Consider the following 23,289-nt stretch of genomic DNA (forward strand, 5'->3'; position numbering starts at 1 on the left):
AAGCAGTTTTTTGGTGGAGTCTTTGGGGTTTTCTATAGAGTATCATGTTGTCTGAAAATAGTGAAAGTTTGACTTTTTGCTTGCCAGTTTGGATGCCTTGTATTTATTTTTGTTGTCTGATTGCTGAGGCTAGGTCTTCTAGTACTGTGTTAAATAACAATGGTGAGATTGGACATCCCAGTCTTGTTCTGAACCAACCCTAGAGGAAAAGCTCTCAGTTTTTCCCATTGAAGATTATATTAACTGTGGGTCTTTGGGTCTTTCATATATGGCCTTTCTGATGTTGAGATATGTTCCCTCTATTTCTACTTTGTTGTTTTTGTTTTTGTTTTTAAGATTTATTTATTTGAGAGAGACAGAGTGCAAGCAGGGATATCAGTAGGGGAGAAGGAGAGAATCTCAAGCAGACTCCCACACCATACAAGGCTCAATCCCATAACCTGGAGATCATGATCTGAGCCAAAATCAAGAGTAGGATGCGTAACTGACCGAGCCAGCCAGGTACCCCTTGCTGGGGGCTCCTGGGTACCTCAGTCAGATAAACAGCCTACTCATGGTTTCAGATCTCAGGATCCTGGGATCCAGCCCTGTGTAGGGTTCCATGCTCAGGGTGGAGTCTGCTTCTCTCCGTGTTCCTCTGCTCCTCCCCCTGCTCTCTATCTCTTTCTCTCTCTCAAAAAAATAAATCTTAAAAAAAAAAAAAAAAAAAAAGAATGGACGCTGTCCTTTGTCAGATGCTTTACTGCATCTGTTTTAAGAGGGTCATATGGTTCTTACCCTTTCTTTTAATGTGGTATATCACATTGATGGATTTGCAAATATTGAACCACCCTTGTAGCCTAGGAATAAATCTCAGTTGATCATGGCGAATGATTCTTTTAATGTACTTTTGAATTTGATTTCCTAGTATTTTGTTGAGAATTTTTGCATCCACATTTATCAGGGATATTGCCCTGTAATTTTATCTTATTAGTGTAGTCTCTGTCTGGTTTTGGAAACATGTAATGTTGGCCTGATAGAGTGAGTTTGGAAGTTTTCCTACCACTTCTGTTTTTTGGAACAATTTGAGAAGAATAGGTATTAACTCTTCTTTAAAATGTTTGATAGAATTCCCCTGGGAGGCCTTCTATGTATGTTCTTATGAAGCATATTTAAATCACACTGTCTACAACTTTTTTTTATGGTTCAACTACCCTTTTTAAGACTGGGTATAGCTTTTCTCATCTTTTTAGTGATTTAAAGTTTCCTTTTAGTAGTAGAATAGATATAATAACTACAAAATATATTGAATTCCATTGTAGAATAAAATAGCTTTTTGTTTAGATTGCTGGACCCTGTTTTTTTATGGGTGCTATCCATAAAGAATTTGATTCCATTATTTATTTCAAAGGTAGTGCCATGCTCATTAATTCTACTGAATAAAATATGAATCTTTTGCAGTAGGGAAAATTGTGTATTTTGGATGTCAGTTACTGTTTTGTAATCTGGAGATGTCATTTACAAAGCCTTTGACTTAGATAATGCTGAACAGGGTGCTGTTTGAATAGGCATACACATGAGAAGTAGTTCTTGATTTACAAAAGCATTTATTCCTTTTGGAATCTGTTGTTTGCAGTATTCTTGGTGGCTTCATGATAAGCCCCAAGCTTCTGATAATAAACAATTTCCCAGACCTTTTGGTTTCATATCAAGCTGATCTATGATTTTTCAACAGCCCACAATTATACCAAACTGTTTAAGTGTGCTTAAGAGCATTTTTTAAGTGGTTTTATCTCCTTCTCCTTATTTACTTCTGTAGTTCATTCTGGAGAAATCATTTGATTATCCTATGTTGATGATACCTCTAGGATTTAGATAGCCCTGTGCATTTGATTTACTATGTACCTGTTTTAATAATCTTATCTTTTAATATTTTGGAATAAGGAGCAAGCAGAGAATAATAGCTTATCTTTTGGGTAAACCTTCTGGCCATTTAATATGAAGTACGATTCAAAGATGACAATAAAATTGTCAAAGATAACAATTGCTCTGAAGTTGATAAGATGCCTGTGGCATGTTTGTATTTTGTAGACAAAGGAAAGTAGTTGAAAGCTATCATTTTATTCTGCAGTTTGTTTGGCATAGAGTTTAAGGAGGACTTTTGTTTCTTTAGTATATCTTATGTTATCAGATACTAGAATTTCTAAACTCAGACTTTAAGGGGAGCTGGGACACCAAAAGTATGTGAGTATGTGTTGGAGGATAATTCTTTTTTTTTTTTTTTTTTGAGTATCATTCACACACAATATTCCATGAGTTTCAGGTGTTCAACATAGTGATTTAGATAATTCTTCCATGGTAACAAAGCAGGAACATTTTGTATCCCACTAACAAAAAGGACAACTCATACATAGAAACTGGTCCTACATTGTGAGCCCCTAGAGAGCAAGAGGTAAGCTCTTTTAAAATGATGGTGGTTGTCGAGCTCTGCATTGGGCTCTCTGCTCAGCAGGGAGCCTGCTTCCTTCTCTCTCTCTCTCTGCCTGCTTCTCTGTGATCTCCGTCTGTCAAATAAATAAATAAAATCTTTTTAAAAAAAATAAATAAAATAAAGTGATGGTTGTTGTGATGCCTGGGTGGCTCAGTCATTTAAGTCTGACTTCGGCTCAGGTCATGATCCTCAGGGTCCTGGAACTTACCCACATATTGGGGCTCAGCGAGGAATCTGCTTGTCCTTCTGCTCCCTCATCCTTGCCCCCACCCTGCTTGTGCTCGCTGTCTCTCTCAAATAATTAAATAAAATCTTCAAAAAAAGATAGTTGTTGGTTTTTTCTGCCTAGAATAAAAATAGTACATATTAATTGTAGAAAATTTAGAAAATATATTTACAAAAATTGCTCAAAGTCTTTAACATGTTAGTGCATTTCCTTTTAGTCTTTTTCTGTGCATAGTATTTTATGGTAAAACATATATAAAACATAGTTTAACATAAAATATCATTAAACCCATGTCAAGAAAGAGAACATCCCAGATGACCCCTGTGTTGTATCTCTTCTTAATCACAACTCCTATTTCCTTCATAAAGATAGCTATTACTCTGACCCTTAGTGATAATCATTTCCTCACTTTTCTTTATAGCTTCTCTGTTTTCTATTATATCCCCAAGTTTAATGTAGTTTAATAGTTCCATTTTTTGAACTTTATATCAGTTAAATCATAGCGTCCTCTCTGGTCTCTTGATCCTTCACACAATATGGTGTTTTAAAATTTGTGCTATTGAGTAAAGCTATAATTCTTCTGGCAATTTTTTTTTTCTTTTTAAAAATATAATGAATGCAAGTCACTTCCATTGCTATGTAGTATTCTATTGTGTGGCTATACCATAACTTACTTTTCCATTCTCTTGCTGATAAATATTTGGGTTGTTTCTAATTTTTGTATACTATGAATAAATCAGTTATGAACATTCTTGAACATATGTCCTAGTTCACATGAAATTTTCCAACGTATATAACTAGGAGTAGAATTGCTTAGTCATTGTGTATATATATCTTCAGCTCTCGTAAGTAATGTTAAACTGTTTCCAAAGAAGTTGTGCCAATTTGGACTACAAGCAAAAGTATATGAAAGTTCTCTTTGCCAACACTTTTGCTCATAATAATTTTTCATGGGGTTTAGAAAAGGGAATTAAAAATATAATCCATCACTACCAAATAATTGGAGGGTTGGAAAAATATTCCAGTGTCTTTCTGCTGCCCAGGAAACAGATGGGCAAGAGCAAATTGTCTAAAATAAGATCATAGAAATAAACACAAAGGTGTCACTAATTATCTTAAATGTAAATGGATTAAGCAATCCAGTTAAAAGACAAAGATAATTGGATTGATTTTAAAACATGAAGATAAACACCATATACACAAATTAACTCAAAATGGATTGGTAACCTAACTATAAAAAGCTAGAAACATAGAACTTTTAGAAAAAAACATGGGGTATATCTTAATAACCTTGGATTTAGTAGTGAATTCTTACATATAACACCAAAATTCAAACGACAAAAGAAAAAATGAACAATGTGGATATCATCAAAATTAAAAGTTTTTGTGCCTTAAAACACATATCAAGAAAGTGAAAAGATAGGCTATATGTTACAACATGGCTGAATCTTGAAAACATGCTATGTTAAAGGAAATAAACTAGACACAAAAGAACAAATATTACATAATTCCACTGATATGATATATTAATAGCAGGCAAATTCATAGAGACAGAAAGTAGATTTGAGATCTGGGGGCTGGAAGAAGGGGAGAATAGGGAATTATTTTTTAATAGTTACCAAGTTCTCATTGGAGTGATAAAAATATTTTGAAAACAGGTAGTGATAATGATTGCACAGTGTTGTAAATGTTATTGATGCCATTCTTTTTACAATTATGGAGTGGTTAAAAAGGTAAATTTTATGTCTTATATATTCCTCACAATTTTTAAAAATCAATAATGTAATATTTCAAAAACCATTGATTAAATACTTTAAATTTTTATTTATTATTTATTTCCTTTTTTGGAGAGGGGGAAGATGGGGTAGAGAGAGAGGGAGAATCAAGAGAATCTTAAGCAGGCTCCACACCCAGCGCAGAGCCTGACATGGGGTGAGATCACGACCTGAGCCAAGACTGAGTTACACGCTTGCCCAAACTGAGCCACCCAAGCGTCCTGAATTATACACTTTAAATTAATGAATTGTATGTTGTATGAATTATATGTCAACAAAATATTTTTAAACGACTAATAAGCCTACTACTGTTTAGTTATAAGAGATACATCTAACACATAAGGATACAGAAAGATAAACAATAAGTTGATGGAAAAAATATTAGCTATATTAGTATCAGATCAAATGGACTTTAAGAAAAACATTACCAGAGACAAGGAGGGTCACATTTTAAAGACAGATATTCATTTAACAGGAAGATAGGACAATTGAAAATTTGTATACAGCTAGCAATATAGCTTTGAAATATATGAGCCAAAAATGGATACAACTAAAAAAATAAAGTCTTAATTATAATAGATTTTAACACAACTTTCTAGTAATTGATAAGCAGTCAAAAATTTAATAAACAGATATGCCCTACTCAGTTAACACACAGAAAGATGTTCACAAGCTTATTTTTAAAGGCAATGAAGTATAAACAACAGAAATTGGGGTCTTAAAGAATTCTTAATGATATAGGACAGTGTTAATTGAAAAGAACCAGACCACAAAGTTGGATTTAGTAATTCCAATCTTGTTTAAAGTATTATCTTTAGATTGGAAAAATACTTTATCGTTGATTTTAAACACTTTGACTAGGATGTACATCAGTAAGATTTTCTTTGCATTATCCCTGCTTGGGGTTCACTGATCTTAAATCTATGGTTGGTTGGCTTTCATCAGTTTCGAAAACATTTTGTGCATTATCTCTTTGAGTGTATCTTCTATACTATTTCCTGCCTCTCCTACTGTGTTTCTAATTAATGTGTATTAGGCCATTTGATACTGTCTTATAGATACTGGATTCTCTATTTTTTCCTCTCTCTTTCCTCTTTGTGATATAATTTGGATAATCTGTTGATGTGTATTCGAATTTGTTGATTCTTTTGTCAGTGGTATCTTTTCTGCTGATAATCACATCACAAGAATTCTTTAGGTCCACTACCATGCATTTAATTTCTAACAATTCCATTTGGCTTTTTTCTAATTTCTCTATCTTATCTGACATTTTCCATCTGTTCATTCATGTGTCCACTTTTTCCACTACCATTTTTTTTTTTTAAAGATTTTTGTTTATTTGAGAGAGAGAGAGAGAGAGCGAGCACATGAGCGGGGAGGAACAGAGGGAGAGGATGAAACAGAGTGCCCGCTAAGAAGGGACCCTGGTAATGTGGGGCTTGGTCCCAGGACCCTGAGATTGTGACCTGAGCCAAAGGTAGATGCTTAATTGAGTGATCCACCCAAGCAGCCCTCCACTGTATTTTTAACACACTTTTCATAGTTATTTTTTAAGTCTCTGATACTTTCATCATCAGTGGTTGTTTCTGTTGAGGACTTCCTTTTTTGACATTGAACCATATTTTCTTGCTTCTTCACATCTTTTGACTTTTGGTTGAATAATGAACATTGCAGATAAAAGAAGAATAGAGTGTAAAATAAATATTATTTATGTTGAGAAAAGCATACACCCTGTTTTGTCAAGCTACTATAATGAGGGGCTAAATGAACTCTGTTAGCTGAGCTTTATCTGGGCTTTGTTGTTACCTCAGTTTGATTCATTTCATTATAGGTTTCAAATGCTCTTAGGGCAGAAGGAACCTTCACCTCAGTAGGATTTGATATCAGTGCTTAATAGGATTTCTCTTAGCTCTCCTTTGCCTTCACTCTTTGGTAAGCCCTATACTCTGGCACTTCAGGAAAGAGCTTTCTCAACTTTAATAGCCCTTACCCAGCCACAGGTGGACCCTGTTGTAATCAGTGAAAGCCTGCATGCCCACAAGGTTTACGTTAGCTCTCTTGACCTATTCTCAGGCTTTAGCAGGCCTTTTGTACCTACACATAATGGGGTTCTCTCAGTTTTCGACTGTGACTACTTGGTAGAGGCCTGTAGAAAAGAGTTCGTAGGTATCTGCAAGCCCTTTTGGTGTTCACAGTCCCTAGGTGTTCTTAGCTATCTGCTATCCAGTACTCTTATGCCTTAAGAATTTGTTAAATGTTTAGCTGTTCCCTTCTACCCACATCTGTGGGTGGTGTCCTCTTCCACTAACTGCATTACCAAGGATAAAAGCAGTTTTAGGTCTCTTCTGTCTTAGAAAGGGGTTGTCACATACTAGCATCTTAATATATTGGCTTCTTTGTGTCCTTAGCTCTTAATGAACTTTAAAGAAAAAGCTATGATTTTGTAGGCTTATTAGGTGTCTTGTTAGGTGTCTTGGCTTATTATTAGGGTGGAAATAAAATTTGTTTGCATCTTTTTACACCCTAAACAAAATTAGAAGTAACTTTTTTCACATTTTAACATATGATGTATTACTTCACCCTATAAAACTTATGTCGACACAAAAATCTATATACGAATGTTTATAGCAACTTCATTCATAGCTGCCAGAATTGGAAGAAACCAAAGTGTCTTTCAGTAGATGAGTGGATAAATGCTGGTACATCCATGCCATCCATGGGATATCATTAGCTGATAAAAAGCAGTGAACTATTCAGCCACGAAAAGACATGGGGGAAACTTATATGCATATTGTTGAGTGAAAGAAGGTAGTCTGAAAAAGCTACATAGTGTATTATTTCAACTATATGACATTCTGGAAAAGGCAAAACTATAGACGCAGTAAAAATATCGGTTGCCAGAGTCTTGTGGGAGCTGGAGGTGAAGAATGAATAGGTGGAGCATAGGACACTTTAGGTTAGCAGAACTACTCTGTATGATACTGTATTGGTGAATACATGGCATTATGCATCTGTTAAAACCCATAGAACTATACAGCACAAGGAGTGAAAGCTAATGTAAACTATGGACTTTAGTTAGTATATCAGTAGTGGTTCATCAGTTGTAACAAATACACTACACTGTATCAGTCTGCTCCAGCAGCCATAAGGGAAGAAAAATAATTTTTCTTCTACCCTTCTAGGTTCTTCGCTGAAGGTGTCATGTCCCCTATACCACCATAATGAAAAGACAGTGTAACAGGAGAAAAAGAGGTTTAACAACATATACACTTTCTGCATACATGGGACATGCCCAGGAAAACTGAGTAATTCCCTAAAATGGCCCAAGTCGCCACCCCAAATATTATCTCTAGTTAAGCCAAAGGAAGGGGGGTGGAAAGGAGGTTAAGGTAAGACAGTTACGGTAGGTTACTAGGAAAAGCACAGTAAACGAGTATATGTTTGCTGTGCACATTTAAGTCCATGCCTTCTCTATTGATGAAGGTTGCTAGAGTTTTAGTCATTTTCCTCTTTAGGACAGAGAGGGAGATACCTTACAAATGGAGATTTTCCTTATAAATGTAAATGTCTCTTACAAAAGGGCAACTTCTTATTTTTCAGAGTTTCTTCGGTGTTCTTAAAAATACCCAGCTCAAGATAGTCATGCTTATTTTGGGGGTACTGTATTCTGCTATCCCTCACAGCCACAACAAAATAGAATTGACCGTGTTGCTTAAACAACAGAAATCTATTTCCTCACAATCCTGGAGGCTAGAAGTCCAAGATTTGGGTGCTACCATGGTTAGGTTGTATTGAGAACTCTCTTCCTGGTGTGCAGATGGCTGCTTTTTCACTGTTTCCTCACATGGTAGAGACAGAGAGAAAGCAAGCCCTCTGATGGCTCTTCCTATAAGGCCACTAATCCTGTCATAAAGTCCCCACCCCCCTGGCCTCATCTGAACCTCATCCCAAGGGACCCATCTCCAAAAATCATCACCTTGTGGGTTAATGCTTCAACATACGAATTTTAAGGGATCACAGTTCAGTCCATAGTACATTTTGTTTATTCATTCATCAGTTTATGAACATTCATGTTTTTTTCACTTTGGGTTATTATAATTAGTGGTACCATGAAAATTCCTGTAGACGTGTTTGTTTGAATACTTGTTTTCAATTCTTTGGGGTATGCCTAGGAGTGGAATTGCTAGGTCTTATGGTAATTCTATGTTTAAATTTTTGAAGAACTTCCAAAATGTTTTCTACTGCATTTAATGATAATTTAAATCATAATTTTTTTAATTGTAGCCAGCCCAGTGTGTGTGACTTGATATCTCATGGTAAAATGAGCTTTTATATGCAGCTTTCTTCCTATAATTTTGTATGTTGGAAGTAGGTACAATTATCATTATGTTGAAGTCTATTAAAATCCAAAAAGTACCAAAGAAAAGCCAAATAACTTGCTAAATGCCACTGAGAGAGTGGTGTTGAATCAAGATTTAAAACCAAATGTGATTCCAAAGACTGTTCTCTTAAATATTCTATTATTCTGCCTGAGCTGTTCCATGATATAATAGATATTCAAATAATAAGCACAACCAACAGGTGTTTCAGTGTTGTAAATCTGTATAAGATCATTTGTGTGGTTAAAAATATATAATTTGCAATTATCACAGATTTATTATTAATTTTTCTTTAATTTCCTTTGATGCAAAAACATTGATTTGACTATATATTGACACAGGCTTTCTGTCAGTATTTAACAAACTACTGAAAAAAGATGACTCTGTTTTTAAATTTGTCTTATTTTAGGTCCACCTCATTCATTTAATCGAGATGAGACAATAATCATTGCTTTGGCATCAGTCTCTGTATTAGCTGTTTTGATAGTTGCCTTATGCTTCGGATACAGGATGCTGACAGGTAAAAATATTACCTTTTTTCCTATTGTTTATTAAATACACCATTTAATAGGAATCAGTTTTCTCCTTTTTAAAAATCTCTGCGCTCCCATCCTTATCTCTTCACAAACATTTTTCCTAGTTTTTGTGAAAAGTTAAAAAAATGTCCAAAATACCTCAGCTTCAATGATTATCACATCGATATATTATCCATAGCCCTGCTTATCACATCTTTCTGAGGTAGTGGGTTATTTTGAAGTGAATCACATATATCATTTATCTGTAAAAAACTTTAGTATTATCTCTGAAATATAAGGACTAACCACAATACCATTTTTCACATCTACATAAATAAATAAGTAATTCTTTAGTATCATCAACTGTCCAGTCAGTTCTACTTAACTTTAGGTTTGATGAGCTTTTTAGGAAATCCGTACCCATTCATTCATTTGAATAACTTTAATAAAACCTTTAATGTTTCTGCAATATTTTAAACAAGGTCTGTTGTTGGAATTATCTCCCAAAATTCAGCTTTAATATTATTATTCATCATTCTTCATTTATAGATGGACTCTTAGTTTAGTAAATAGTTTTACTCTTGGTGACATTGGGCATAAATCTTGCTGCCTTCCCTTTTGTAGCTCTTCTTTTTAACTAAATGTAATAAAAAAGTATAATAAAGATCTTCATTTTAAGAGAACCATATCTTGGTAACTTCTTTTTCCCACTTTTATAGGAGACCGTAAGCAAGGTCTTCACAGTATGAACATGATGGAGGCAGCAGCATCAGAACCCTCTCTTGACCTGGATAATCTGAAACTGTTGGAGGTAAGATTGTTCTTAGATATTATGGGCTGTTCTTTCTGCTGTCGTAATACATCTGAGACAGTAACTTTACTCACTTACTACATCATTCATCCATTTATTCCACTAACATTTATTAACTATCAGCTTAGTGCCAAAGCCTATTGTAAGCACTGAGGATATAGGAACAGTACAGATAGTCTCCTTGAGGCTTATATTCTTTTTTCTTTTTTTAAAGTTTTATTTATTTGAGAAAGAGAGCCGGGGCGGGGCGGTGCAGAGAGAGAGGAGAGATAGAATCTCTAGAAGACTCCTGCTGAGCTCAGAGCCCTTGCACCGTGGTGCTCCATCCCAGGACCCTGAGATTATGACCTGAGCAGAAATCAAGAGTCAGCCAGCCACTTAACTGACTGAGACACCCAGGCTCCCTTTGTGGTTTATATTCTAGTGGGAAAAGAGTCTACAAACAGGTTAAACAAATAAATGTATATTATTTCTAGTAATAGTAGTAAATGTTATAGAGAAAAGTAAAGCAGATAAGAAGATAAAAATATGGAAATAGAGTTGGTAAAGAGAGTATATTTAGAAAGGAGACAGTATATTTAGGAAGGAGATGATCTTTGAGTAGAGACTGCATTGATATGGGAATAAAGAGATGAGGTTCTGAAAAGAATATACTTTCAAGCAATCCATAATATATGCCTAATGAATATTCCTTGTCTTTGCATATATTATGTATTTTTATAGGTACATGCAACTGTTATGTATTATGTTGGATTTAATTTTCATTTCGTAATATCTCAGAGCCTATGTTAAAGTCTTACCATGATGATTATTTTTATGATCATTACTAGAATAAGTAAACTATGATCCCCAAACTAGAGACTATTAAATAATATATATGATAGATTTGATTATATAAAACATTTTAGGAAACCTCTGATTAGAAGAAAAGTACAATACATAAAGTTAAAAGATTCCAAAAAAGCATTTCAGCACATGAAAAAAAATTGTTCAAGAGCTGGTATAAATCAATAGTAGAAACAATCCATAAAAAATGGACAAAAAACATGAAGTGCCAATTCACAAAGGAATTAAATGTAACTTTTAAACGTATAATAAAATGTCGAGTTTATTAAATTAAAAAAATACTAATTAAAACCATAGAATATTATCTTGGGCTGAGTAAAACACTCCCAAACATTGCTGATTTAACTATATATTGATACAATGTTTCTAAAGGGCATTTTATCAGTCTGTTATAATTTTAACCTAGAAATAGTGAATGAAATATAATGAAAATCCTTAAATAAATGATAGTAAATTCTTAACCTGTTTCAGTAAAGTGAAAGAAATATCCAGAAGCCAAAAATGAAGATGCACATGGGTTGCATTTTGCTGATTTTATTTTTTTTATTGTGTCCTGGATATTAAGAATGTTATATTGTGGATACCCTATGTTCTGTTAGGCAGTTCTTTCTTTCTTTCTTTCTTTCTTTTTTTTTTTTTAATTTTTTTAAAAAAAGATTTTTTTTTTTAAGATTTCATTTATCCGTTTGACAGAGAGAAATCACAAGCAGACAGAGAGGCAGGCAGAGGGAGAGGAGGAAGCAGGCTCCCTTCGAGCAGAGAGCCCGATGCGGGACTCGATCCCAAGACCCTGAGATCATGACTTGAGCCGAAGGCAGCGGCCCAGCCCACTGAGCCACCCAGGCGCCCATCTTTCTTTCTTTCTTTAAGATTTTATTTATTTATTTGAAAGTGGGGGGGGGGGCACCTGGATGGCTCAGTTGGTTAAGTGGCTGCCTTCTGCGCAAGTCATGATCCCAGGATACTGGGACTGAGCTCTGCATCCGGGTTTCTGCTCAGCGGAGAGCCTGCTTCTCCCTTTCCCTCTCCCTGCTGCTCTGCCTACTTATGTTCTCTCTCCATCTCTCTAATAAATAAATAAAATCTTAAAAAGAGAGAGAGAATGAGTGAAAGGGAGAGCATGAACAGGGAGAGAAGCAGACTTCCCTGCTGAGCAGCAAACCTGACATGGGGCTCAATCTCAGTACCCTGGGATCATGACCTGAGCCGAAAACAGACACTTAACCAACTGAGCCACTCAGGTGCCCCCTGTTAGGTTTTTCTAAAGTGTGTTTGTTTCCTCTGTTTGTTTTAATAGGCAGTTAACTTGGTTGGATATGCTGCAAACTCATCTCTTAGGTAAAAGCTCAAAATCTCAGCACAATTATTTTATCTTTAGCTGAAATTGGTCTCGTGTATTTGCTAGGTTTCCCCCTCTCTCACTCTCTTTTGTGGGATTCACTTTCCAGAATCTGTGGTTGCCCTTAATTCTGTCCTCTGGTTCCTAGGGCCAGAATGATTATGGATTTTCTATTACAGTTCTAGCTCCCCTGCAGAGTGTTCTTTCAGCCTGCTCTCAGACTAAGATATAAAAATGGGTAGTAGTTCACCCTAGGCATTCCTTTCTAAGTGTTGACTCCCAGAATCTACTTCCTTTATGTTCATTCTCTAGCACTTTCAGATTTCTTTTTAAAATTTTGTTCAGGGGCTCCTGGGTGGCTCAGTGGGTTAAGCATCTGCCTTTTGCTCAGGTCATAATCCTGGGGTCCTGAGGTTGAGCCCCATGTTGGGCTCCCTGCTCAGCATGAAGTCTGCTGGTCCCATTCCCTTTCCCCTCTCTCCCCTCGTGTTCCCTTTCATTCTCTCTCTCTCTCTCTCTAATAAATAAATAAATTTTAAAAAATTAAAATGAAATTTTGTTCAGAGTTCATAGTTGTTATCTGTGGGAGGTCTGGGTGTGGTAGGACCTTCCTGAGCCATATGAGATATGGAGTTTATTAGTTTCTTGACATTGAAGTAATTTAAACTATAAGCAAGAGAGAGCTATAGTCTACATTTAGATTTATACTTTTCTAGAAAATTTGATTTTTCAGTTGTGATATGAATTAATATCTTGCTTTCTTCAAAACAAATTTATAGCTGATTGGCCGAGGTCGATATGGAGCAGTTTATAAAGGTTCTTTAGATGAGCGTCCAGTTGCTGTGAAAGTGTTTTCCTTCGCAAACCGTCAGAATTTTATCAATGAGAAGAACATTTACAGAGTGCCTTTGATGGAACATGACAACATTGCTCGCTTTATAGTTGGAGATGAGAGAGTTACTGCAGATGGACGCATGGAGTATTTGCTTGTGATGGAGTATTATCCCAATGTAAGTTCTTTATAAAAATTAAAGTGACATTTATATTAGCTGTCAATCAAATTTTCAGGACTACTGCTCTGTAAAGCACTGGTGGTTTGCAACTGGTTATTAATGGTCTGCAGTGAGATAAGGATCTCACATCAGAATGTGAATCAACTAAGTTACTGGTTAACTGTTTAATTCACCTGTCTCTGTCTCTTTCTCCCTCTCAGCAAGACTTTCTCGATGAAGGAAACAGTGTTTTGATTGACATTCATTCTGGTACAAGCTCCTTATCCCTGTCTGGTTATAAATAGTTTGTAGAAGAGCACCTTGAGTAACACTGACACATATATATTTATGAAAGCTTTCTGTCTTATACTTGTAAAACAAAAAAATATAATTTGTATTTGTACTGGTAAGAGATACATTGTGAAGAAAGAGTCTAAAAAACTTTTTTCTATCTTAATTTGGTAAAGGAGCATTTAATGTGAAATAACCTTTTATACTTTTTAATATTGGAGAAATAAAAATTAATAATGTTTAAATTATCCTTTCATTCTCTCCTCCCCTTTCTACTCATGGAAATGTCTCTTTTGAGATATTGAAATGTCATAGTTCATGAGATATTCATGGAATCCTAACCTACTTAAAAACTTTATAAGGCTGTTGCTAATTTATCTTGTCCTGTACAGGTAAATTAATTCCATTTTTTTTTGTATGTGTGTACTTTTTCCTTTATATAGGGATCTCTATGCAAGTATTTGAGTCTCCATACAAGTGATTGGGTCAGCTCTTGCCGTCTGGCTCATTCTGTGACTCGGGGACTGGCTTATCTTCATACAGAATTGCCACGAGGAGGTAAAACAATGAATAGAAGACGAATGACACCCATATAGGGTCAAAATTCACAAAGGGAAATTTTATTCATATCTTCAAACTAAGAATATATTTTATTTAATAGCAGATTTATTATTAAACAGCTGTTTGAAAGATCTGGCATGATGAAATGGATTTGAAATGTAATAAGAATAAGAAAAAGAACTTAAAGACTCTAGAGAGGTCATGGATCTCATTGAGATTTTTATTAGAGCTCTGAACACCTTCTTAGAAAAGATACATGCATAGTATACTTTTAAGAATGCTCTTTTGATTCTAATGGTTCACAGACCTTTTAAAATCATCATGCACTTAGGTTAAAAACCTCTTAGCTTAAAAACCTCTTAGCTAGGCTATACTACATTTCCTTGCATTTATTTGCTTATTTAAATGAAATACAGTGCATTGCCAATTCTTTACTTTTAACATCATATGGACTTTATTCTGTGGTTGGTCTTGAGTATAAAACCTGTGTGTATAATTCAGTGTTTCTTTTTTATAATTTTTTTTTTTAATAATTCAGTGTTTCTCTTAGCTAGAATTAGGTTTGGTCATATCTGTCAGGGGAAAATAATAGGCTTTAATAAGAATGGAAATTTTTTCCCATGTAAGAATTTAGAGAGAGGTGGTCTAAGATTGGCTTGGTAGCACCATAGAATTATTGGAGCCTTATTATTATCTCTTCCATTATTCTTTATATATGGCTAACATTTCCAAGGTCACCTCATTGTCCATCTTGCTATATATCCGCTAATTAGTAGGAGAAAGAAAGGGAAGGTAGAAGAAATTATAGCCTTCTGTCTCCAGAAGTCCTACTCTTCTACTTATGTTTTATTTTCCAGAACTTAATTCACACTTAACTACTGCATTTATCTTCAAGAGATGCTGAAAATACAGTTGTTATTATTATTGTTGTTGTTTTTAAGCTGAGTGTGTTGGTATCTCAAATAATATTGGATTCTATTACCGAGTAGAAAGAAGAAAATGCATGGTGGGGATTTCATAACTGTGTGGTTGTATTCTTTGCCATAACTCCAGTTTTCTTTAGCACCTGTGTGCCTTTTTGCTCCTTGTTCAGAGAATCTCTTTAATTCATTTACTTTCATACTTTGTTTAAAAATACACCTCCCATCATAAGCTTGCTTCAAAACTAAATCTTTGTTCTTTTTCAAGCTTTCATCCCTTATGGGATTTTTCTTGTCATACTATAGCCCAGAATATTGCTTTTCCAGTTTCTCTGACCTCTGTAGATAAGAGAATCGTTAATGTATCAATTTCTTAGATCTTTGTTCTATTCTGTAATAGCATGGATCATCTTTTCTAGCTGCTGCTTCATATATAAATAATTTCTCCTGAATAATTTATCACTTCATTTATCCTGACATCTTGCTTTTCCTGAATACAGAATTGACCAATCTTATTGCCTATGTCAGCAATTTATTCTAGTGCTTTAGCACATTAATCATTTGGACTGTGTTTCCTTACTCTTAAATATTATTGTAATTCATTGAAAGAGCTGACTTAGCACAGAATTTAAAATACCACACTAATCCTCCTTTTTAAGACTTGCATGATTCAGCAAGGTTTCAAGTCAAACATTGGCTGAAAAGAATGATTGCCATCAAATAAGAGTTTTATTTAATGTAGATGTTGCTCTCAAATACTACCTAATATTATCTTTTAAACTAGTTAACCTCTTTTTTTTTTTTTTTAAAGATTTTATTTATTTATTTGACAGAGAGAAATCACAAGTAGATTGAGAGGCAGGCAGAGAGAGAGAGAGAGGGAAGCAGGCTCCCTGCTGAGAGCCTGATGCGGGACTCGATCCCAGGACTCTGAGATCATGACCTGAGCCGAAAGCAGCGGCTTAACCCACTGAGCCACCCAGGCGCCCACTAGTTAACCTCTTTATTTAAATTGTGTGCATGTGTGTTTGTGTGCGTGTATATATATATTTTTTACATATTTATATATTATATATATATTTTATATAAAATATATGCTATTGCAAAAATGTTAGTACCTATTTGATTTTTTTAATGATTTTATTTATTTGACAGAGATGGAGAGAGCAGAATATGAGCAGGGGGAATGGGATAGGGAAAGCAGACTTCCCGCTGAGCAGGGAGCCCAATGGGGGGCTCAGTCCCAGGACCCTGGGTTCATGATCCAAGCTAACGGCAGACACTTAATGACTGAGGCACCCAGGCACCCCTGATTTTTAAAATTGGAAATATACTATAATATTTCAAAATATTTAAAGTGTTATTTCACTCTTTTTTCAGAGAATGCTGTTTTTCCCAGTATCTTCAGATGTAACTTTGCTATTTAGCATAGAAATTTTATAGTAAGGAATAATACTATTATTGGTTATTCAGCTGTTTTTTGCTTCAGAACAAATAAGGAGGAGTTGAACCTGTTTGTTTATTTGTAATTGTCTTTCTTGTGAATTTTTTCTTTAGAATATCTATGAATCTTGTTACCATACTCTCCCCAGAAAAATCTAACAAAGATCATATAGCTCATAGATCACTCAAATATAAACAGAAGATTACTATTAGCTAGTACATCCTTCCAGGTCCTTTCCGTGTGTGTGTGTGTGTGTGTGTGTGTGTAAATATCCACAGAGAGACTTTTTTATTCAGGTTTTATTTTTTAACACAATTGAAATAATATGTCCTGCTTTTCTTTGAGATATTTTCCTGTCACAGTGCTGCTACCCAGGGCAAAATCACTGTATATTTTGCTCCTTTCTCTTCATCCCCTACCCCCAAATAAAAAGGATTAAAAGGTATACCGAGGAGAACTTTAAGGGGAAAAGTCTCTCAAAGGGCAGTCTGTAGTTCTTCCTCTTGAATTGGTGATAAATCCTCTCTTCCTTTTCTTCTTTCTCTCTTACCTCTTTTGTTCCCCTTCTCCATTTCTTTTTTTCTTTTTTTTTTTCTCATTACATAGAAGAAAGTAATATCCTGTTTTCCTCTCTGGCTGTCTCACTGATTTGTTCATTGCCCATTCTCCCCATTATTTGCCTGGTTTCCCTAAGTATGAGATCTTTTAGTTTAAGTATTGATTTGGGGTTAATATACAAATATTTTCCAAATATAGAAACATTTTTATATCTCTATAAATTTTGTATATAAATATCACCTCGAGATTATACCATATATACTAGTATTATGGTTTTATGCAGAATAAGAAATGTAACTCTTCTAGGGGTTGAACGAATCATGTTAGTACAAACTTTAGAAAACTGGACCATGAACTGAAAGGGGAGAAAATAAACAGGAAAGATCAATGATAACTACCATTTTTTAGATCCATGGTAACTACTATTTTTTCCTCCAGTTGTGCTGTGTGCTCTTTTTTAAAAATATATATCAAAGGAATCATTATCCTCATTTTAGTTTCACTGCTGGTGAAATTGCAATCTGATTTTCATTAATGAGAGTAATGACTAAATGCTGAGCCTATTCGTACCTAAATATAAATACTCAGTAAACTTATCATTGACTTTGTTCTGATTGCTCTGTTTCTTTTTATACCTAGAGAGTTATCTTAAGTTTAAGAAATTGTGGTATAGAATTTTTTTTCAATTCAAGAATAATATTTATATAAGGTTTCCTTATAGAGAGGGAAAAATACATTATGCTTTTCATGAGGTACCTTAGGTTAGATACATGTGTGCCAACTCTTTTAAATTCAGGTAAAACATACTCTGTTTTTGCCTTCATGGAATGAATGGTCTAGTGATAATAGAACGAATATAATAGTGCTTTGCTTCTCTGTAAAATAAGAAAATAGGTTTTCACATCTTGCTGAGAGAGAGCAGCTCCTCTCCTCATTCTCCAGGTCCATTGGAAAACTATTCCTAGTTTGATTTGAAGAACTGAGGTGGGCTTAGAGACAGGGCTAAACCTGAGGACAGAACTGGGATGTTCAGTCACAGGTTTGATCTGTTAAGCCATAGGAGAATAGTACAACATACGTTTACAAATTTTGGAGCCATCTCAGTTTTTCACTGATAGTTATTTTAGACAAGCTGACTTTAAAAAATTTTTATACTAAATATTTCTTTCTCTGTTGCCTCCTTTTACTACCCTAGAAATGAGGAGAAAAAACCCAAGTGTATGTTAAAATAAGAAGCAATAGCATGTTGGCTATTCGCTTGCAGCTAAATATTTAAAGCTTAATTAATTATACATGCAACAGTAGTTTATGTTGCAAAATATAGTGAAAATAGTAATGATTATGAGTTGAAACTTTGCTTTCTTGTTTCCTTTTTTGTTATTAGAAAATTAATGTTCAGAAAAATAATACAATCATCTATATTTATGTGGTTCCTATTATATGCATGCTTACTTTATGTCCAAGAGTGCTATTTAAGCATTAATAAATACTTGAAATTATCTAAACAGATCATTATAAACCTGCAATTTCCCATCGAGATTTAAACAGCAGAAATGTCCTGGTGAAAAATGATGGAACCTGTGTTATTAGTGACTTTGGATTATCCATGAGGCTGACTGGAAATAGACTGGTACGCCCAGGGGAAGAAGATAATGCAGCCATAAGTGAGGTGAGTATATACAAAATGTATAACTCTGACATACCTTGGGAACATAATGAATGGCATTAAAAAAATCAAGACAGGACAGTTACCCTTATATGCTACCAATTCAGCATATTAAGAATTACAAAATTAAAAAATATAAAAGACATTATATGAAGTTTATCAGTTATTTATGGAAATCACTGCCATTCCAACTCATGTTTGACAAGTATTCGGAGGAAGTGTTTAGGAACTGACTTTTGAAAGAGTAACATTGCCAGTTTGAGATAGGACAGTCACCTTCTGATAATCACCATTAAAATGAGGAACACATCCTTCCTAACATTTTTCTCTGTATTCACATACATATGTCAGTGTGTGTGTGTTAATATATATATCTTATATATTTATATGTAAATAAATATATAGATATAGATTTTTTTTAACTTAAAACAATTTTTAGGGGTGCCAAAGTAGCTCAGTTGGTTGAAGGTCTGACTCTTGATTTCAGCTCAGGTCATGATCTTTAGATGGTGAGATTGATCCCTGCCTCGGGCTCTGTGGTCAGCATGGAGTCTGCTTAAAATTCTCTCTCTTCCTCTCCCTCTACCCCTCCCCCTGTTTTTGTGCTCTCTCCTTAAATAAATAAATAAAATCTTTAACATTTAAAAAATTTTTTTAAATATTAAATGGTACATGTTGTTGTATAGTTTTCTCATTGTGTCTTAGAAATGTTTCTGCTTTGACATACATAGGATGGTATAGTGCATTCTTCTTGATTGATGAATAGTATTAAGTAGGATGGATTTCCCATAGTTTAATTATTCAAGAAGGGCATTTTATAGGTAAAAAATTTGGTATAGAAGATTTCAGTGACATGTTTAGGATCAAATAACATATCATTGACATGAAATTTATGTACAACCTCTGATCTAATGTATGGCTTTCAGAATATGCTATATTCTGTCCTGAAAAATATCACTGTAATTTAACAGGTTGGCACAATCAGATATATGGCACCAGAAGTCCTAGAAGGAGCTGTGAACCTGAGGGACTGTGAATCAGCTTTGAAACAAGTAGACATGTATGCACTTGGACTCATTTATTGGGAGATATTTATGAGATGTACAGACCTTTTCCCAGGTAGGAGAATTGCTATCAAAAATTGGTATATGTTTTAAAGTGAAGCAGTTATATCTTCTTTTTCTACCTATATTAAATAAGTCAACATTTTTGCTTTTACTTTCATTTAAACCTTTAGTTCATTGCCATCTAGTGTTCAGAAGCATCATTAGCAGAAGGATGTCAATCAGGAAAAATTTTTAAAAGGACTTCAAGTTTTGCATCTGAGTGCAGTTTAATTAATTGCTCATAATAGCTTATCTGTGTTTAGTTTGGTCTCTGATTGCTTTAACAGTCATGGTTGTCCTTATCCAGCCTCTGAGCATTTGATAAGCTACACTTTGAATGTTTCCTCAATTGACCCAAGTAAAAAATTAGAAACAATGAATTAACTATTGAAGCACTTTTTTCTTTCTTTTTCCTTTATTTTTTTCATTCTGCATTCTTTTGTTGTTGTAGTTAAGATTTTTATTTATTTGACAGAGATCACAAGTAGGCAGAGAGAGGCAGAGGCGGTCAGGGGGAGGTAGGCTTCCTGTTGAGCAGAGAGCCCAACGTGGGTCTCAATCCTGAGGCTTGATTCCAGGACCCTGAGACTACCTGAGCCAAAGACAGAGGCTTAACCCACTGAGCCATCCTGGCGCCCCTTCATTCTCCATTCTTGACTTTGTGCTTTCCTTCCTTTCTTTTAATGAAAGAACACTCATATAATATGAATGCTTGTTTGAGGCTTATTTGAATTAGCCAAGTGATTTTATAGTTTTTATCTTTTTGTTAGAATTATATTACTGTCCTTATTGTCCTATAAAAACTTTAACTATCAATATATGCATTGCATTCTTCTAGATGACATACAAAATGATTTGATATATATAGCTTCTATCTTACAGAAATAACATTAAAAGCACAGGAAAAGGAAAACAGTCAATTGAATCAGCTTTAGACAAATTATGAAATGAAGCTATTGAATAAAAACAAGGATTAGTGGTAGGGTTGAATTTTTTGGCTTTAAAACCTTTAAGCACTTAATAGTTTATAATTCTAAAAATAAAATAAATAAAATAAGTTAATAATTATTTAGATTGACTACAGGTCCATCAGTTATTATTTAGAAGCATTTTTCCCTCTTTAATTGGAAGTATGGAGTACTCAATTGAAGTATTTTTCTGGACATAGCAAAACTGCAGTAGTATCACACATATTATTGGAACTTTTGCAACTTTTTATTTCTATTATTGGAATTTGGCCACAGATTTTTTTTAATACATCCTAATCCAGAATATTTTGTTTTTTAGAAGCATGTCTGACTAAAATGATTCTTATACCAGCATTAGTATATTGCCATCAACAACAGTTTTTGGACAACTATTGCAGTCAGAGAATAACTATTGCTTTTGGTCTGATAAATAATAAAGAGCAATATCAAGTGTTTGAAAAGGGAAAGGCAGAGTGCCTTGGTGGCACAGATGATTAAGCATCCAATTCTTAGTTTTGTCTCAGGTCATAATCTCAGAGTCCTGAGATTGAGCCCCACATGGGGCTCCATCCTCAGCATGGAGTATACCTGAAGGTTCTTTGCCTCTTCCCCATGCTTACGCGCTCTCTCTCTCTTAAATAAATCTTTAAAAAAGAAGAAAAAAGAAAAGGGAAAGGCAATTCAATCTTATTTGCCTATTATTTTAGTAACATGTAGGATGAATTGAAATAGAAAGAATTAAAGGCAGTTTAAAAAGGGGAAAGACAGGCTCATTCAGTAGAGCATGTGACTCTTGATCTCTGGGTTGCAACCAAGAGTTTGAGTCCCATTTTGGGGGTGGAGATTACTAAAAAAACAATAGTTAAAAACCGGGAAAAGAAATAAGGCGTTACTGTTTAATGGATACATAGTTTCTGTTTGGGAAGATGAAAAACATTCTAGAGATGGGTAGTAGAGATGGTTACACATTATTAATGTACTTGTTACCAGGGGACTAACTATATGCTTAAAAATTGCTAAAATGGTAAATATAAAAATAAAAGAAAAAAAACAAGAGTTGCTATAAGAGATCCTATAATCTTGGATATGGAAATTGACAAGAAAAGGCACATGTATGAAAATGTAGAGGAGAAATCTGTCATTCTGCTTAGCTATTAGAAGAAAATCTAAGGAATTGGGAAATACTCAGAGATCAAAGAAATAGGGTGGCAGCCAGGAACTTGGGAAAAAATATTGGTTTACATTGGAAAGGTGAGTTAGTTATGGAGACTTTTGGATGGGGTATTGATGGGACAACTGCAGAAAAAATTTTTTAATAATTTTTTTAAATTAGGAGGATTTGAGAGAATTTAAAGTGTTTTGGAAATTATCTATATACAGATGGTAAATGGGAACTTATGAGTGAATGCTCTTTCCTAAGAGAACAAATGAAGAATGCAAAAAAATTGAGCAGTGAAGACTGCATATTGGGGGACCTCCCTGTACCAGTAGGTTAGTTAAGAATACCATTGGTCAGAAAAATAGTGAGAAAACTAAGAAATAATATCTTGGAAGTCAATGTTAGAAAATGTTAAGAACCCATATTGATAGCAGTAGATGTAATATGAAGTCAAAAGGAAATAGAACTGAGGAATGATCTTTGAATTTGAATTGGAGGATGTCATTAGTATTCTTAGAAGAGATTCTGTGGAATAGAGAAGACAGAAATGTTATAGAGTATGGAAAGGAAAAGTATTAAGACAGCACAGGAAGAAGATTTAGGGTACTCTTAAAAATTTTAACAATGAAATGGGAGGGAGTTGAATAAAAAGGATCCCAAAAACATACTAATCAGCATAGAATAGCATGTTATAATGATACAATTTTTGGAAAACATTTTTTCAAACTTTTATGGTATACCTCCAAATGCAGTACATGCTGTATTATTAAATGTAAACATTATGTTACGTAGACTGACTCTCAGTAAAATATTTGCAAAATAAAGGAATAGGTGTCTGTATTACAAAAAAGGAGTGAAATACTGCAATATTTATAAAAAAGAAATATGGAAGGAAGAAAGAAAATAGGAAAGCTAGAGAAAAAAAAAGAAAAAAGAGAACAAGCATAATTTAAGAAGGGAACTAGAAAGTTCCTAACTGCTTAGAGACATAATTAATAAATAGCAAATGAGGTGAGAAGAATAGTGCTGATATTCGTAGACATTTGATCTGTTTTGGACAGTTTGAAAGAAAATAGGATTATAAAACTTCCCTTGAGCAATCTACTGATTATAAAGTTTTAAGGAAATCCAGTAAGACTATTAGAATTCATGATGATGATGATGATGTCACTGACATTCATTTCTTTATATCTCTAGTGCCTAATACTAAGTTAGCTCTAATCTATTAAACAATTAGATTTAGAGCCATGAAAATTTATTAGA

General features: G+C 34.3%; 1 protein-coding gene across 2 annotated transcripts in view; it reads left to right on the top strand.

Annotated features, from left to right (window-relative positions):
* BMPR2 (bone morphogenetic protein receptor type 2) overlaps positions 1-23,289 on the top strand; it is a 205,605-nt gene that overhangs the window by 144,624 nt on the left and 37,692 nt on the right. For both annotated transcript variants that reach the window (XM_004764180.3, XM_013062270.2), the window contains 6 exons: positions 9,260-9,370; positions 10,085-10,176; positions 13,141-13,371; positions 14,088-14,202; positions 18,636-18,796; positions 19,765-19,912. In XM_004764180.3, coding sequence (XP_004764237.2) covers positions 9,260-9,370; positions 10,085-10,176; positions 13,141-13,371; positions 14,088-14,202; positions 18,636-18,796; positions 19,765-19,912 — 858 coding nt within the window. The remainder of the gene's footprint in view (positions 1-9,259; positions 9,371-10,084; positions 10,177-13,140; positions 13,372-14,087; positions 14,203-18,635; positions 18,797-19,764; positions 19,913-23,289) is intronic.

The sequence above is a fragment of the Mustela putorius genome, unplaced genomic scaffold (assembly GCF_011764305.1).
Source record: "Mustela putorius furo isolate JIRA1106 unplaced genomic scaffold, ASM1176430v1.1 tig00000275_pilon_pilon_pilon, whole genome shotgun sequence".
NCBI classification, from domain to species: domain Eukaryota; kingdom Metazoa; phylum Chordata; class Mammalia; order Carnivora; family Mustelidae; genus Mustela; species Mustela putorius.